Consider the following 16,684-nt stretch of genomic DNA (forward strand, 5'->3'; position numbering starts at 1 on the left):
ATAGCTACAGTAGAGTGGCTGGTTGCATGAAGCATCTTAAGCCATTTTGACCTGAGATCAGATTCTAAAAGTGTCTTCTACATCCTGACAGTTTTCTGAAAAAGCTATGTTTCTATGTCAGTCATTCTTCGATTTTTCAAAAATAGCATACAAGCTCTTAGCGCGCGCTATGAGCTTGTAGATCTGCTATTTTTCAATAGCTAAAGCATAACATAATGCTAACACCTAAAGGTTCCCGCCCAAAATGGGTTAGGCTAATATTTCAATACAAGATTTTTTTGGAAATACATTTCAGTCAAATCTGTTAATTTAACTTTTAATTTGACCCATCATGGTCCATTTCTACACTTTCATAACACTCGATAATAACCTGAAGTGAAATCTTGAGCCAAACAATTTAAGTTTGTGCCAACAGCTGCAGTCAATGTTGCGTGCTGAATTAGCAGATCTACAAGTGCAGGCTAACACTGACCACTGGTTGATAACATTGACCAGAGAACGGGCACAGATGACTGAAGCATTGTCAAACTCTCTGTTTGTTTTTTAAACAATTATAATCAGCCTTCCCTCTCGAATGGTAGGCCTATCTGTCTTTGGTGCCTGTGCACAACACGCCAAGAAATACTACATTATGTATGTAAGAAATTGCTAACAAATGTTCTCTTTAAACAGCGAGTGGTGGGGAATCAATGCCTGTGTTATATGGCCCGGTGTTAACAGCTTCGACTTCCATGCCTCTCTTCCTCTCTCTGCACACATTTGACATAATATGTAAAAAAAAAAGAGAAAAAAAAAGGTCTTTCCCCTGCTTTTATGATTTTATTACATGTTTTTATGATCTGTTTTCATGCATGCAAGGAGCTGCTGTGGGTTGCCAGGTCTTGCTCTTAACCACCCTTTTGTGTCAAAGATCAGCTCCCCTGCTCGGAAACCTTTCCATGTTGGTTTTAACTAGGAGGGACTCCATGGGATGTCGAAACACATCAAAATACATTTGCACTGATTCATCGATTAGCATGGAAAGTTATTCCAGCCAAGGGCTGTTCTCTCACATTTCTGTAGAGCCAAATCAAAACGTTATTTACACTGAACCATCTATCTTCGGATGCCTGTGAAGTGGTTTGTGTGAATGACGAGGCCCCACCAAGGCTGCAAACCTTTCCCTTACATAATCTTACCAACTGTGCCGCGAGTGCGAGTCACTTCTCACTCCACAGAACCCACTGAAGGGGCACCCAATATGAAGCTTTCCAGACATGCGCTGTACTCCAAACGCAGTGTTCACGCATCGAGGCTGACATCTCCTGTAGACTCGTCGAGTTGACTGATTACCATCGGAGCCAGTGTAGCAATGGACTCAATTAAATTATCTGGGTCCCCGCAAAGCTGAAAACATTCCAAGTGATTCCCCCGCTCCATGCGATGTTGATTCTGTTATGTTATGATGGTGGTTAATGCCGTAATGCTGTTACACTGCAAGAAGTTTGTCGCAGTAGTAATGTTTATTTTAGTAATGTAGCAGTAGAGTTGTTGGCAGGTCAGACATAAAGTACAAAGCAGTTGTAGCCTCCAGTGCTGTAATATTAACCCATTCAGGCCTGACGTCGAAATTAAAAAAGAAAAGTTTTCTAAATCATGACAATTTTCGGAAAGATTTGAGGCACATTTTAACGATTTTTCAAAAATAGCAGACCTACAAGTTCATAGCGCGCCACTCGGTGGCGCGCTATGAGCTTGTAGATCTGCTATTTTTCAATAGCTAAATTATAACAATGTTTAAAACACCAAAAGGGGTTCCCGCCCCAAAATGGGTTAATGGTTAATGTGGTTAAACGCTAACGTGACATGGATGCGTTCCAGGTCTCAATGGATTAAGATGCTATGTTGCCTCTGTATTCTCTGGCCTTACAGATATTGACGAGTGCCTCAACGACACCATCTGTGGAAATGGCTTTTGCGAGAACACAGACGGCTCATATCGATGCCAATGTCATCAAGGTTACACCAACCCACCAGATGATATGGGCAGATGTGTTGGTATGTATACTTGCTCGCTGACAAAGCTCATGATATCCAGGCTTTCTGTGTAATAGTTTTCTGTGTGTTGCTGTCTTGTTCATGTGGCTAATGTATCAACAGATTTTGTTTATTTTCACATCAACATCATTAAGTGTTTTCATACTGTCACGGCACAAACCAACTCCGGCAATTTTATGTTGATATCTGGTATCAGCACTTGTTAGACACAAGTGCTGATGGAAGCCTAGACGGCTTCCAGGCCATTTGACTGACCAATCGTTTAAGAGTCATTTAGCTGTCAGGAAACATGTGTGGTTATGTCCATTTGCCAGGGCAATCTCCTTGGTTCGACACTACAGCATCGTTGTCTCATCACATTGAAGACACAGACAAAAAAACAAAAAGTCCATTCATTGTGGTGTCACGCTAAACTAGTTCAGTTCTTTCTGTATCACTCCACTCTGTGACACACACAACTTTAGCAGTCACGTCTCTCTCCATGCTTCTTGCGTGACTGTCCTTTCCTCATTCAGTCACTTTATGACATCCACACCAGTGTGATTGTCTTGGATCAGTGGCATTAAGTCACTGGGTTCAAGCCTCATACTGTATGTCACCATGGTAAGTCCACATTACTTAAGTGTGACAGCTATGCATAATAGTATAGGGGTTTGATTTGACCATAACAATACATCGAGTCTTAAAGAGCTTTCGAAAATAAGATCTGGGTCTAATAAGGGCGTGGCTTCCATGTGGATATCAAACTTCATATGCTCAATCTATGACATCAGTACTCATTTCCATTTGGGCAAGTTCCAGGCCAATCTGACCTTCTTTTTTCCTTTTTTCCCCCTCCCAATTGAGTTGTTATACATTTTCCTGATTCCCCATATATTCTTAGTCCATTGTCACTGCTAGCTCCTACAGCTGACTCTACAGACAACACAGAGAGAGCACAGCCAACCACGTGTCTCCTCTGGTACGTGTCACGTGAAGGCTGCTTCTTTTCACCTGACAGTGAGGCGTTTCACTGGGAGGACGAAGTAGTGCATGCGTGGCATTGGAAATTGGAACATTATGAATAGAAATTCAAATTCTGTTTCTGCTAGATAGCGGAAATAGCTGTCACGAAGTGACGCGTTGTAAGCTTGGAGATCTGCTAAGTTCTGTTTTCTTTATGTATTGACATTTTTCAACATGGACACGATTATGACGTTTATGACCAGATTATTGTGATTACCTCAAATAATTGTGATTAGACGTTTATGTAATAATTGTGACAACCATACGTATGGATGCCTGTCAAGCTGCAAGCACCGCAGAGCATACAAAGCCCTAGTCTCCACTGTGGTGGGCAGGAATATTATCCTGCACCACCCGAGCGCCCAAAATTAAAGTAAAAAAATATATATATATAAGTATAGAACATATGTGAGGAATATTGGAGGAGTTACTTCCTTGGCCTACTGGCACCGTCGACTACCACCTTGGCTCCAACAAACACAGTACAGCCTACTTTGTGGGTGGGAAGTTGGCAGGGGAGTGTTATCTCTGTCACTGCACTAGTGACTCCTACAGGTTGGTCAGGGTGCCTGTTCAGCTGAGGAGGGATAGTGTGTACTGTATAGTACACATGTATGTTTACACCCTCTGTATCTCCTCACTGTCAGGTGAAAAGAAGCGGCTGACTAAACAGTGCGGGGTTAGCAGTGACAAGGACTATACAAACATGGGTGGAACTGGCAAAGACTAAATTGGGGAGAAACTGAAGACTAAAATAAAACCAGTTGATAACTTGAAAAGTGCGCTCCTCAAGTGCAGATCCTCGCCAGGCAGCGTTGCCTACCCAGAGCCCGCAAAGATTTTGGCAGTCATAGCCAACTGGAATGGAATCAGCTAAATCTGACTGATACATCATGATCACGTGACGTGATGTGTATCATCTCGTGTGAGTATTGGACAGGAGTTGCTGTGTTTGGCGAAAAATGCGAAATGGCGGAGAATCGAGTCAGATGGAAATGGATGTGGCGAAAGTGTAAATTGGTCTGTTATAGCGCCACCATGAGGCCAATTTGAAAGATTTGGGGCAGAGGTTCTCCCTTGGCCTACTGTGAGTGTACGTGCAAAGTTTCACGCTTCAATGCCTGAGATTAACTGTTCACAGACAGACAGAGAGCGAACATAATCCCTTGCCTTCGGCCATTCCAACCTCCTGGCAGGGATAAAAATAAAGGTTGACGACAAACAGATATACAACCAATAAAGGTGGTCGTTGGTTAGCAAAACGCTTGTACCGATCACAACATCTATAATTGAAGTATTAACTCAAAGATTTTCCCCATACTGGATATACAGTAGCCTACCTACAGTATAGTACATACATTCCATATTGATAAAGACATCTTTTTTATTTTGCTTATTACTGTATGTTTTATGTGTCCTTGACCTCTCCTCTCCTCTCTGTCTCAGACGTGAACGAGTGTGAGATGAGCTTGGCGCTGTGCGGGGAGGCCCTGTGTGAGAACGTCGATGGTAGCTTCCTGTGCATCTGCCCCAACGACAATGAGGAATTTGATCCCCTCACCAGCCAGTGTCGCTCCATGGGTAATACGGCAGGCACAGCACTCACAATGACTTACGGGACTTAACGTTCCAACACAGCACGGGGAGACGGAGTTTTCCCTGCTGTAATGAGCCGTCTCTCATTGTCCAAACAACAGGGTTAACGAGGAGGGTGCATGTGATGTCCCATACAGTATGTGTCAACCTGCGGCAGTCCTCTCCACTCATTTCAATCGAGCATTGCAGTTTTGTGGATACCCTAACAAGTCCACATTTTCATTTTAGGCTAGTCCCTTGGAAAGATTATCTGAACCACTTAAACCGTATATACTTTATTCCCCAGGGTCCCCCAGGGCTCTATACAAGTCCGGTAGTATTTCTCTCTCCACCAAATCTCTTCGCCGGTACATATGGTGTGTGCCAAATGTTCACCCCAGAATAGGGACACCAGGATTCATGTGGTTATGCCCTATTTTATACTTTGGATATAAATAACCGATCTACAAACTAACAATGCATTGTGTACCATTTTGAAAACTTTTGCCTATAATGATATGCCCAAAATAGGGAGGCCAGGGTTAATGTGGTTAAAACCTCCATCAGGACACATCTTCAAAAGCACTTCCCCTCAGGGCCTGTTCCACTTCCCCTGTGCGTATTTCCTTGCCAAGACAAACAAGGATGAGGTGTATTGTTGTAAGCTATTGGCGGGTAGCACCGTGGGCACACTACTCCCTCCTACACTAACATGACCTCAAGTCAACAGGTTACCGATACAAGAAACGTGATCTCCAAAATTAAGGAAAAAGCCCTTTGAGTCATGGCTTTACCATCGCGTCTCCAGCGTCATGTTTGTATGTGTACACGAATAGGCCATATTTACATTATTAAGCGGCGCGCCCCGCAATGGGGATGTTTTTTCTTCTGCCTGGGCACTAAAACCACAGCTATGCCTTTGTGTACTTTTGCGCCACATTCCGCTGTTTGCTTTCGACGTGTGCTAATCAATCATGTGAGAGTGACTGGTGTGTTGACTCACATGCCAGTGTTTCCATTTGGCTAAGCCAGCAGCTTAAGGGTGAATGCCTGAGTCCATGCCTATGGATAAATGAGCAGGCTCAGCAGAGGCAGGCGAAGGTATGCAGGAGGGATGTGGACACTCCAGGAACAATAGCCAAAGCCACTCGACACGTTACTGTGTAGAAGATGACTTTATTACACACACACACACACACACACACACACACACACACACACACACACACACACACACACACACACACACACACACACACACACACACACACACACACACGCACACAGTACTCTACAGTGTGTGCTGCTGAGGCACAAGTCCATTGTGTGCCTTGGGATTTTGTGACAACCACACATTGTTATTATTAACTATAAAAACAATTATGATTTTTTGTTTTGCCTTATTAGTACTTTAAGTGCACTCATTTCTCAATACAGAGGCAAATTCCATACCCTAAAAATATATTTTAGGCCTGGGCCGCCGGCGTGGTGGTTTAACCACTTTTAACCTGCCTTGAGGCATGTCATTATAGACGAAAATGTAAAATAAATAATGTTAAAAATTGTAATGTTTTCACAACGTGAGCTTTTTTTCCCTTTTTTCTTTTTCTTTTTACAATTTTGATCCTGACATCACACAAATGTTTTTCAGATTCAAAATACTATAATATCATTTTTTGTAACATAAAGTAAAGAAATTAGTCCAGCAATTTTACTTTAATGGTTAGGAAGCATCATAGAAAAAGTAATAATTTATCCAAAGAATAAGAAAATAAAGGGCTGCATAGAAATTGACTACTTTTCTGGCTTAGAAATGACTACATCTCCATTTTACACATACTCAGTTTTTTCTAATGTAATTTTCAACACTACTTTCATGTACCGCTGCAGATTTAACAAAATGTTTGCTAAACACATATCAGATATAACCAAATATCATCCGTGGCCTAATGCATAGTTTACTGGGGTGGTCCTTGAAATATTTGCGAACATTATCGGTGCCAGGGGATCATATGCCAGCATAATAACCTATTACTGAATTATTTAGCTTTTTACCTCTACTGCTGTTTGTCTTGAATGCACCTGTTTGTTTGTTGATTTACAGGCGAAGGCTTTAAGCCTGACACCGATGTGCCTCCGTCCCCTCCCTCCTCCGACGAGGAGAGGAAGGAGTGCTACTACAACCTGAACGACGCCAACTTCTGTGACAACGTCCTGTCACGTAACGTCACCAAACAGGAGTGTTGCTGCACAGTGGGATCCGGCTGGGGCGACAACTGTGAGATCCACCCCTGCCCCGTCCCAGGAAGAGGTACAGTGCAACGACGGACCACATTGTCACACAGCGGGAGCAAAATGGCCGCCATGTAATTATGGTCAATGATGGCTTGTTGCAACGATACACTATGTCACAGGTTCTCAACGTGGGGCCAAGGGACGTCCGTGAGAAGGTTCCCCAGTTAAATGATTCCACCAAAATGACTGTGGTTCTAGCACTGGCTCCGTTCACAAGTTTTAACCAGAACCAGCTTTTACAGGAACTATTAACGGATGCGTCATCAAGGGAGGGCATTGATGCCTACAGCATACAGATAGATAGACTTTGGCATGCATATTTGAAAGAGAACCAATATTGTAAGATATCTATAGTGTGGAAAAGAGGTGAAGAAACGAGTGCAGGCTGGTTGGAACGGGTGGAGAAAAGTGTCAGGTGTGATGTGTGATAGGAAAGTATCAGCAAGAATGAAAGGGAAGGTGTACATGACGGTGGTGAGACCAGATATGTTGTATGGTTTAGAGACAGTCGCACTGAGGAAAAGACAGGAAGCAGAGCTGGAGGTAGCAGAGACTAAAATGTTGAGGTTCTCTTTAGGATCAGGAACGAGTACATCAGAGGGACAGCACATATCAGATGTTTTGGAGAAAAAGCCAGAGAGGCCAGACTCAGATGGTTTGGACACGTACAGAGGAGGGATAGTGAGTATATTGGTAGAATGATGTTGAGGTTGGAACTGCCAGGCAGGAGGCTTAGAGGAAGACCAAAGAGAAGATGCATGGATGTAGTGAAAGAGGACATGAAGTTAGTTGGTAGGCAGAGGACAGGGTGAGGTGGAGGCAGATGATTCGCTGTGGCGACCCCTGAAGGGAAAAGCCGAAAGGAAAAGAAGAAGATTCATATCAATCTGTTATGAATTGATACTGTATGCACAGAATATCTGAAGTGGATATGAAGCTGATTTGTATGTTAGACACACACATTGTTTGTATAGCTTGGATGATGTACAAATGGATGTACAAATAGAACCAAACAAATGTGTACACTCGCAGAGTTAAATTAAATATGTGAGGGTTTTACAGTATAGATTGCAGTTCCAGAGACGAACATTTTATCAAACTGGGGGTCTTTAAATTTAAAAAGGGTGAGAAATACTGCACATTGTGCACAACTATACACATTAGGTAGCACATCATCGCAAGTATGCTACTGTGTGGCTTCACAGATGATCTGTAGATCATTTCACCAACAAAACCATTTGTATGTTCTTACAGCGGATTATAACCAGTTGTGCCCGCATGGTAGTGGACTTCTACCTGTGGTGTCCTCTCCACAAAACGGAGAACGTGAACGTTACAGAGGTATGGCATCTCAGCAGCTCTCTCTCGTCACCACACTCTCTCCTCTCTCTCTGTCCCTTCATTCTCTCTATTTGTCCCTGTGTCAGCTAAGGACATATACAGTTAATCAGACCAATAGATTTAATCAATTATAAAAGATAATCCTCACATTTAGAGGTTGGGCCACTGCGCTGCGCACCTACGTGCGCACCTACGTAGCACACCTACGTAGCACACCTACGTAGCACACCTACGTAGCACAAGAAAGCTGTTTTGGAGTTGATATTCTATTTTAGCCGAATTTGTAAAATAAATAATAATAATAAAAAAAGAAGAGCATCGCGCCTGTCATAGTCACAGACATGCCCAGAGCAAGTTCAGTCAGGAAACTCAGTGCAGTTGCCAGTGGCCGTTCATTGGGCCAGCATCATGTTCTCATTCACATGATTCACTCATCCAATCACACATTCATTCCATCTTCATACCGGCTATTTAAACTGGAAGTTTGCACTGCTCATCCTGCTTGCTTGCTGCTGCACACTGATAATGCTGCGCTGCTGTCTGCTTAAACCTGCTCAGCCTCCTCCACCCCAGCTATACCACCTGTCGTTTTGGATCTGCTGTTTAGGTACGGGGGTTTCGGAGTCCTTGTGTTTGGGACTGATGCGCTTGATCAGAGTACCTGAAAAGCAGATCCAATTAATCGCCAAACCATAATAAATGTATTGCTCTTATATTCAATAAATATATATTCCATCCATTCATGAGTTGTCCTGACTGAAATGGAGTATGTTGTCTAACCTCAATGTGGGCTAATAGACTAGAAGAGGAGCTTGTAGAACGTCTATTTTCACTAGTAAATCTATGGCTAAGTTAAGTGGGTAAGAACATTTGTTTTACAAATCGAACCCTAGTGGTGGTAATATTCCTCTGTGTAACACCCTTCTTGGTCTCTGTTTACCGTCAGATGTAGATGAGTGTGAGATGTTTGGCTCGGACATTTGTAAAAACGGACAGTGTTCCAACCTCTTCTCCACCTACACCTGCTACTGTCGATCAGGCTTCTACTACGACAACACCCGCCTGGAGTGCGTGGGTAAGAACCATGTCTAACCTCTGCTACTTACAGTAACATATCATATCATTAATACATTTCTTAGGGATATCTCGATCAAGTTTTTTAATGATTTTTCAATTAAGCATACTAGGCAACAAAGTCGTATGTACACCTGTATGGTCTGAGGCGGGTGCGTAGGCAGGGCTAAATGTATTCAGAAAAATGCACATAAAATGCACAAAGACCCGCACACCGTCTGCACTTGCAATGCGAACTGTATTGGCAACGTTTCGGTCAAAGACCTTCTTCAGGCATCAATTAAGCATACAAAATACACATGACTTACACAAAAGAAAAAGACAAGAAAAAACAAACAAAAAACAAAAACACAACTAGCAGTCAAAAACTACCCCAAATGGACAACACCCCTCCACATTCTGTTGTTGACAATAGTGATTATATCATCTGTAATGTATTACAAATACAAATTGTTAATGCAACCATCCTTTAATATAGAAATAAAAGTAGTCCGATCCGATTCTGATCATTTGATTTTGAGTTTCTGCCGATACCGATTTTTCCCGATATTTATATTTTTATAGCTTTTATAGACACAGACGATATCCAGTCTAATATCATGATATGGATATAATATTGATACTAGTAGGGATGTCCTGATCACATTTTTTTGCTCCGATCATTTGAAAATGGCGTGATCGTCTCAGATTTCCGATCATGTGATCGTATCGGGACAACCCTACAATTTCTCCCTGGCCTCCAAGTTAGGGGCATGTCATTACCGTATACAGTTGCTTACATAACAAACTCCTACACACTGTCTTCACATGCAAAAAAAAAAAAAATACTTTAATGGGAATCTAAGAATTAACAATGTTCGGTCGATGGTCTAAGACCGAAACCTTATTTTCACTATTTGTCACAAGACCAAGTATACAGGGCTAAAGTGCTTAACGTTGTCTGTGTGTCCCGTGCACATTGTGCATCCACGTGTGTGTGTGTGTGTGTGTGTGTGTGTGTGTGTGTGTGTGTGTGTGTGTGTGTGTGTGTGTGTGCGTGTGCGCGTGCGTGTGCGTGTGTGTGTGTGTGTAGATTATGACGAGTGTGCGACAGAGAACGCCTGCGTGGACGGAGCGTGCGTGAACACCGCCGGGTCCTTCAACTGTTTCTGCAGCCCTCCGCTGGTCCTGGACCACACCCGGCAACGCTGCATCAGCTTCAACACCACAGAAGGTATGTTTTATGACATGACTCACACGCAGTGGTGGACGAGGTACTCCGCAACACCACAACGTACAAGTATTCTGACTAAAACGTCCTTTATTCAATATTTGATGCATCCATCCATCCATCCATTCATCTCTCCCTCCATCCATTCATCCATCCATCCCTCCATCCATTCATCCTCCCTCCCTCCCTCCCTCACGTCTCACAGAGACGTTAGGGCCTGATCACGACATCCACATGGAGATCTGCTGGCAGGGCCTGGTGGAGGACAACATGTGTGCTGATCCCCTCCCAGGGCGCAGGACCACCTACACAGAGTGCTGCTGCTTGTACGGCGTGGCCTGGAGTGAACAATGTGCTTTCTGTCCCAGGAGAGACACTGGTGAGAAAGACACATGAACACGAGGCTGCATGCTGGATTCTGACAGGCTGGTTTTGATTTGATGTGTCCCTTTATTTCTTTCACGTTTATGGTTTCATACTTTGAGGATTTGCATAGTAGCTATTATAGTGATGTTTATGACTGCCTTTTGGTGGTGGTGTTTATGACTTAATTATGTATAAGAACAACGGCAACCACCACTCAACAACTACAACTCTGTATGTGCTGATGTCTTCAGAGGACTATGCGGTGATGTGCAACTTGCCGAGGAGAAGCTCGGACAGTTTACGAGAACGGCCAGGCTTCGAGTACAGTCCTGAGGGCACGGACGAAACTGGGGAGTCGTTTGGTCCCCCGTACTGGGACAACTACGGTGCTCCCCTGCCAGGAGGAACCTACTACAACCCTGACCCCGCACACAGTGTTCCACTGTTCAACGAAAACACTTACAGCCAACAAGAGCCGCCAGCCCGTGTCCCTGTACTTAGACCACGGGAGTTCGAGCCCCGTCCATTGGAGCCTTTCCCCGGTGGGTGCACTGTCAAAGGAACACAGATGTTTGTGCCTAATAATGAGAACTTGATTGACAACACATTCTTCTTATTTGGATTGTTTTTTTTATCAGATCGCTATGACGGCTTCGAGGGCCTCAGAGCGGAGGAATGTGGCGTCCTGAATGGCTGTGAGAACGGCCGCTGTGTGCGCGTGAGGGAAGGCTATACCTGTGACTGCTTTGACGGCTATGAACTTGACCTCGCCAAGATGGCCTGTATAGGTAGGCACCCCCCCCCCCCCCACCCCCACCCGACTCAAGCATCTCCAAAGGATCTCTCTTACAAAAACAGACCACCCTCAGTTAATCTCTCGTCTGTTGAGTGTTCCAAGTATAGATAGCAAGACTAATGGGGTTTCTGGAATCAACAGGGAATAAATGAATGAATTTAATGTCATCACAAAAGACAGTGTTGGCTCTTGGAATTAGGAGAACCAAGGAGAAACCTCCCTCCAGGTTTATGTATTTTGGAGCCAGGTCTTGAGTTCATTTCAGTGAGGCAACTGATCATGCCGTATACAGTATATATCAGAGAATTTTATAGCCTCACTTTTCAGCAGTGTTTCACAAACAATGGGTTGGGACTCCGGACCAATTTGTGGGCCACGGACCCATTTTTATGGGTCAAAGTAAATATTTATTTTTTGTTGTTGCATTTACTTACTTACTTAATGCAATGCATTATTATATAAAAATATTTTCAAATGTCTACAAATATATCACATTTACATATCTACATAAGTTTGGGTCCTGGGGAGACACCAAATTTATATTTTGTGTCTCCGCTGAAAACGTTTGGGAACCAATGCTTTACAGGACAATTATCATAGCAACTATTCTCCTCAGACACAACTGTCGCTTCAGTCTGAACCTCCATAGACAGCCAGACAGCCACACCATGTACAGCATGGGATATTACAGTACATATTTTAAGATTGCTCTGTTTTGTTGGCAGTAAGACCATTTTGGCCATCATAACGAAGAGTTAAGATTACAGTATGAAGCAGGAATCTGTCCGCGTGCAGGCCTGTCCACTCCAAGGCAGACAATCAACGCACAGCGTGAGCAATTGGAGTAAATTCTCCAGACTCGCTTGAGGGAGGTGTGTGTCCCGTGCCATGCATTCATTTTATACCACCCCTTAGCGTTTCCCCGAAAGAACACGTAATGAACAGGGGGGAGACATTTGACGGACTTTGACTGCAATGAAATGACAGTCAGACCTCCCTTGCTGAAAGAAAAAACACTTGAAGGCCAACTGGAAAGTGTATACAGTGCATCCTTAATTCAAGCAATAACATTGGTTTAGTGTTCGGTTCGGCCAGGGGATTGTGTTCAGTACCTATCAAACTGACACGCAACATGACGGCATGCTTGATTAAATGTTTATAAATATGCATTTTGCAAGATGCCTTTTTTCACATACAATATTCTGTAACATACGCAAGGACAGTGATAGCAACAATGGAAGAGAGACAGACAGACAGACAGACAGACAGACAGACAGACAGACAGACAGACAGACAGACAGACATGAAATGGAATTTAATCTCAAAGAGAAATCCTAAGTGAACGAGGCAAGGAGAATTGGGATAGATTGCAGAAGGAGAACGGCTTAAGTGATTTCAGAGATATGAATCTCCTTCAGCGTCCTCCTGTCACACCACCGCCTAACCCATAATGCAACTCAGTGGTTTGCACATGTGGCGAGAACAGCTGTCGCTGCTGTGAAATCACTCCCTGAGCCGACTAACGCTGCGCGTCTCCTTTCTCCTGCAGACATCAACGAATGTGAGGACATCAGCGACAAGGTGGCCTTGTGTCAGAACGGGACGTGTACCAACACGGAGGGCTCGTACAAGTGCACCTGTTTGCCCGGCTTTGTGGCCTCCGCTATGCCACACGAATGCATCCCAGCCCTCCCAGCCCCGGCGTTTAGACCCAAGGAGAAGGAGAACTGAGACAGTGACTGTTTGAGCGCTGGCCTCTCCTTCTCCCATAACAACACCCCAGTGACTCCCCCTCCCATTCTTACCCTTCGCCCTCCTCCGTAGGGCCTGGCACTAAACCTCCAACTGAAACGCTGAAACGTCCAAACTCGTTTCCTACTTGGCACAAAACACACACAGCACATACTAATACATTAACACACACACACACACACACACACACACACACACACACACACACACACACACACACACACACACACACACACACACACACACAATTGCATACACAGCATGCATACGGCACAAGTTCATTCATTCTGTTCTTTCGTTCACACACAAGAGGACCAGGAACTGTGCAGTGAATGTATTACATGGGATTTAGCATTTCTCCAGATTTGCATTTGCCTTAAAGGGATTTTTGTGGACTGATTGTTTTTATTCAGTAACCCCGGGCAATTTAATATGCAGATATATTTTCCACATTTTTGTCTCTGTCACTTCTTATTTGTTGTATTATTTATTTCATTTACATGACAGGCCTCTGCAAAGTAACTAAGCAAACTATTTCAGAGGGCGTACTTGATTCGTCTTGTTTTTTTGTCAAACCAATTGACCTTTGCCATTCCATAAGCGTACAGCCACCATAATCTCACAAAACACTAAGAAATGAACATTTTGTGATATATTTTGTTATGGTGGGAATCACTGTCAAACACTTAACACATTAGTAACATTCAGTCATTGTATTTGACATTTGACATTTGACCTCGGACTACATGGACCATATATTTGACAAACATCAGAATCGCCTCTGTAATCACCAAGAGACCTTTTTCTGGAATAATATTGTTCCCCTGCCATTCTATTCCTCTATAATTTGTATAAGCCTCTAAAGCTTAATGTATAGTCCATCGCAGGATGGTGTCTCATGCTCTCAAGAACTGATCTTCAAGCTAAATTTGGCTTGAAGGGCGGCCATAGCTGATCTTTCCAAATTGGAAAGTAGCCGGTTTGACTCCTGTGTACCTGAGCAAGACAGTTAACCCCTAAGAGATCTCGACCCACTTGTGGGGTGAAGTTTAGCTTAGCTGTAAAAGCAAATCTCCCTCCGCCAGGGAACAGAAAATAGTTCCTTCCTTTACCTTGAAGATAGTTTCTTTCTATGAGCAAGCGATACAGTCATACTATGGACTATAAAATTACGCTTAAAGTGAATCTCTGGACCAAGAACGGAGAATACAGCACGACCAATCTGTCACATGACTGGCATTACCCTGTTAGTGTATTGTATATGGACAAAGAAAGGCTGTAGATGTATATGATGATCTATGTAATATTTTGTAAAGGCTCTTTTAGCCAGCCTTCCTACATTTTGACCCCAGCTACTGCAGATATGTTTGATGCTAAAAATAGTTGGTGATAAATGAATAAAGCAGCAAACTTTTTGGAAAAAAAAAACAATCATATATTCAGAACAGTAATCATTTTCTATTATTTTCTCAAGAAGACCCTGTTTAAGATGGCTTATGGTTTATTCTAAGGGGGATGGTTTATTCTGCACTACCCTCTGTTTTATTTTGACAGATTTATACAAGTTCAAAGAAGGTGGGTGTAAACTGGGTTTGGCTCATTTTAACCGCCACTATGTCCCTGCTTTAATTAGAAACCAGCGTCTGTGTATTACAGTGTCACAAAGGTGAAGATGTTTCCATCCCAATTCCCATGTCAGACTATTCCCATGTGTGTGTCTCTGGGGCCTGATTTATTATACTCCATCATATGACACTGTCAATGCTGAAGATTGCCAGTCTACAAGCCCATAATGCGTAGCAATGTGACCCGTTAAGAGCTTGTAGATTGCCTATTTTCACCACCCGACAGTGTCATGTGACAGAGTATAAGGAGGCATGGACACACACAAATGCTTTGTTGGAGACATTTTGGATATTTTGTACAGATCTAGTACTATGTATTATTTTTTGTTACATATTCTACTAATGCATATAGTGCAACCAATATTTTGTTTGACCAAAAAAAGAAAGAAATGAAAATGTAAGAAGAAAAAAAAAATCTGCCATTATAGGTATGTAGATTTATATATTTCTGTAAAAAAATGTTTTGAAACATATCTTTTTTTTTAATGTATGAGCAAAGTGGCTGACACTGTACCAGAGGAAGTGTGTGTATCCTGCCCTGTGGAGCAGACAATGAAATATAATTTTTTTAGGAAGTGGCAGCACTTTTCAGATCACAGCCTGTCTGTGATGCCAATTTTGTCCGTGAAGTTCAACGCAAAGACAACAAGCTTTTTTAAAATGCAAGCATCCACCTTCTCTGCCTTAACAACTATGTAACCTAAATATTAGGTTGCGCGTTGTGAAATTAACCATTTGTTCCTTTCAAATCTCTCCAAGGTTTTCTTTTTTTTCCCTCTATGAATGTAACACAGTCATATATGCATTCAGTATACATTTTTGAATTGCATATGGTCCTCCACATTCAGGTATTAAGATGGAGCAGTGGCCTTAATCTAATGGACTGGACTTCTCTTGAGAGATCTGACCAGACAGAACTCACACTATCATTTTAGAGGATGGGTTTTTTAGTGACTGTTGCCCTCGGCTCTGCCTGCATTCAAACAGTATAAGCATTCAGTTGTACAGATGTTTCCAATGTGTGTTCACTGTACTTGCTGTGCTGTTCCATTCATCACCCCACAAACCAGTCTTACGTCAATGTCAAACTAACTCGGAAACACAATGATTTTAGTTATTTAAACTTCCGTAAACAGCAAATAATTTGAGACAAATGTTGTATTGAATTGCTGTGGTCAATGAAAATATGCTCATTCATTTTGTTTACCTCTTGACTGTAATCATGACCAGTCATAAAAAATAAAATGTAAAAATATCATACATTTGTCCTACTTTGTGTCAGATTTTGTTTTAATTGACAGATACATATTTCATATTTCTATGTTGCCTATGGAGAAGACACAACGTTTATAATTAACCCAGAAAAGAACAAAAAATAATCATAACACACAGGGCTCATATTTATTGAGATATAGCGCCATCTCGTGGCTTAATAGAATTATACGGTCAGATGTGGGTAGGCGTTCAAACCTTATATATATACTCTATGGTTCAAACTGGGAAATTGAGGAACGTCCCTATGAAGGGGAAATGGGAAGTCACAACGAATCATCAATGTTGATGATATTGGATGCAGCCAGTAGATTCCTGAAGATAGACGATATAAGT

General features: G+C 42.6%; 1 protein-coding gene across 2 annotated transcripts in view; it reads left to right on the forward strand.

Moving 5' to 3' along the window:
• The window catches only part of LOC306942186 (latent-transforming growth factor beta-binding protein 2-like), a 126,932-nt gene extending 110,609 nt beyond the window's left edge, over window positions 1-16,323 (forward strand). For both annotated transcript variants that reach the window (XM_079527945.1, XM_079527946.1), the window contains 10 exons: window positions 1,912-2,037; window positions 4,489-4,623; window positions 6,722-6,928; window positions 8,167-8,253; window positions 9,200-9,328; window positions 10,400-10,540; window positions 10,743-10,916; window positions 11,155-11,445; window positions 11,542-11,691; window positions 13,249-16,323. In XM_079527945.1, coding sequence (XP_079384071.1) covers window positions 1,912-2,037; window positions 4,489-4,623; window positions 6,722-6,928; window positions 8,167-8,253; window positions 9,200-9,328; window positions 10,400-10,540; window positions 10,743-10,916; window positions 11,155-11,445; window positions 11,542-11,691; window positions 13,249-13,430 — 1,622 coding nt within the window. In that variant the 3' untranslated portion in view covers window positions 13,431-16,323. The remainder of the gene's footprint in view (window positions 1-1,911; window positions 2,038-4,488; window positions 4,624-6,721; window positions 6,929-8,166; window positions 8,254-9,199; window positions 9,329-10,399; window positions 10,541-10,742; window positions 10,917-11,154; window positions 11,446-11,541; window positions 11,692-13,248) is intronic.
• The last annotated feature ends 361 nt before the right edge of the window (window positions 16,324-16,684 follow it).

This window comes from Electrona antarctica (genome assembly GCF_951216825.1).
Source record: "Electrona antarctica genome assembly, chromosome: 18".
NCBI classification, from domain to species: domain Eukaryota; kingdom Metazoa; phylum Chordata; class Actinopteri; order Myctophiformes; family Myctophidae; genus Electrona; species Electrona antarctica.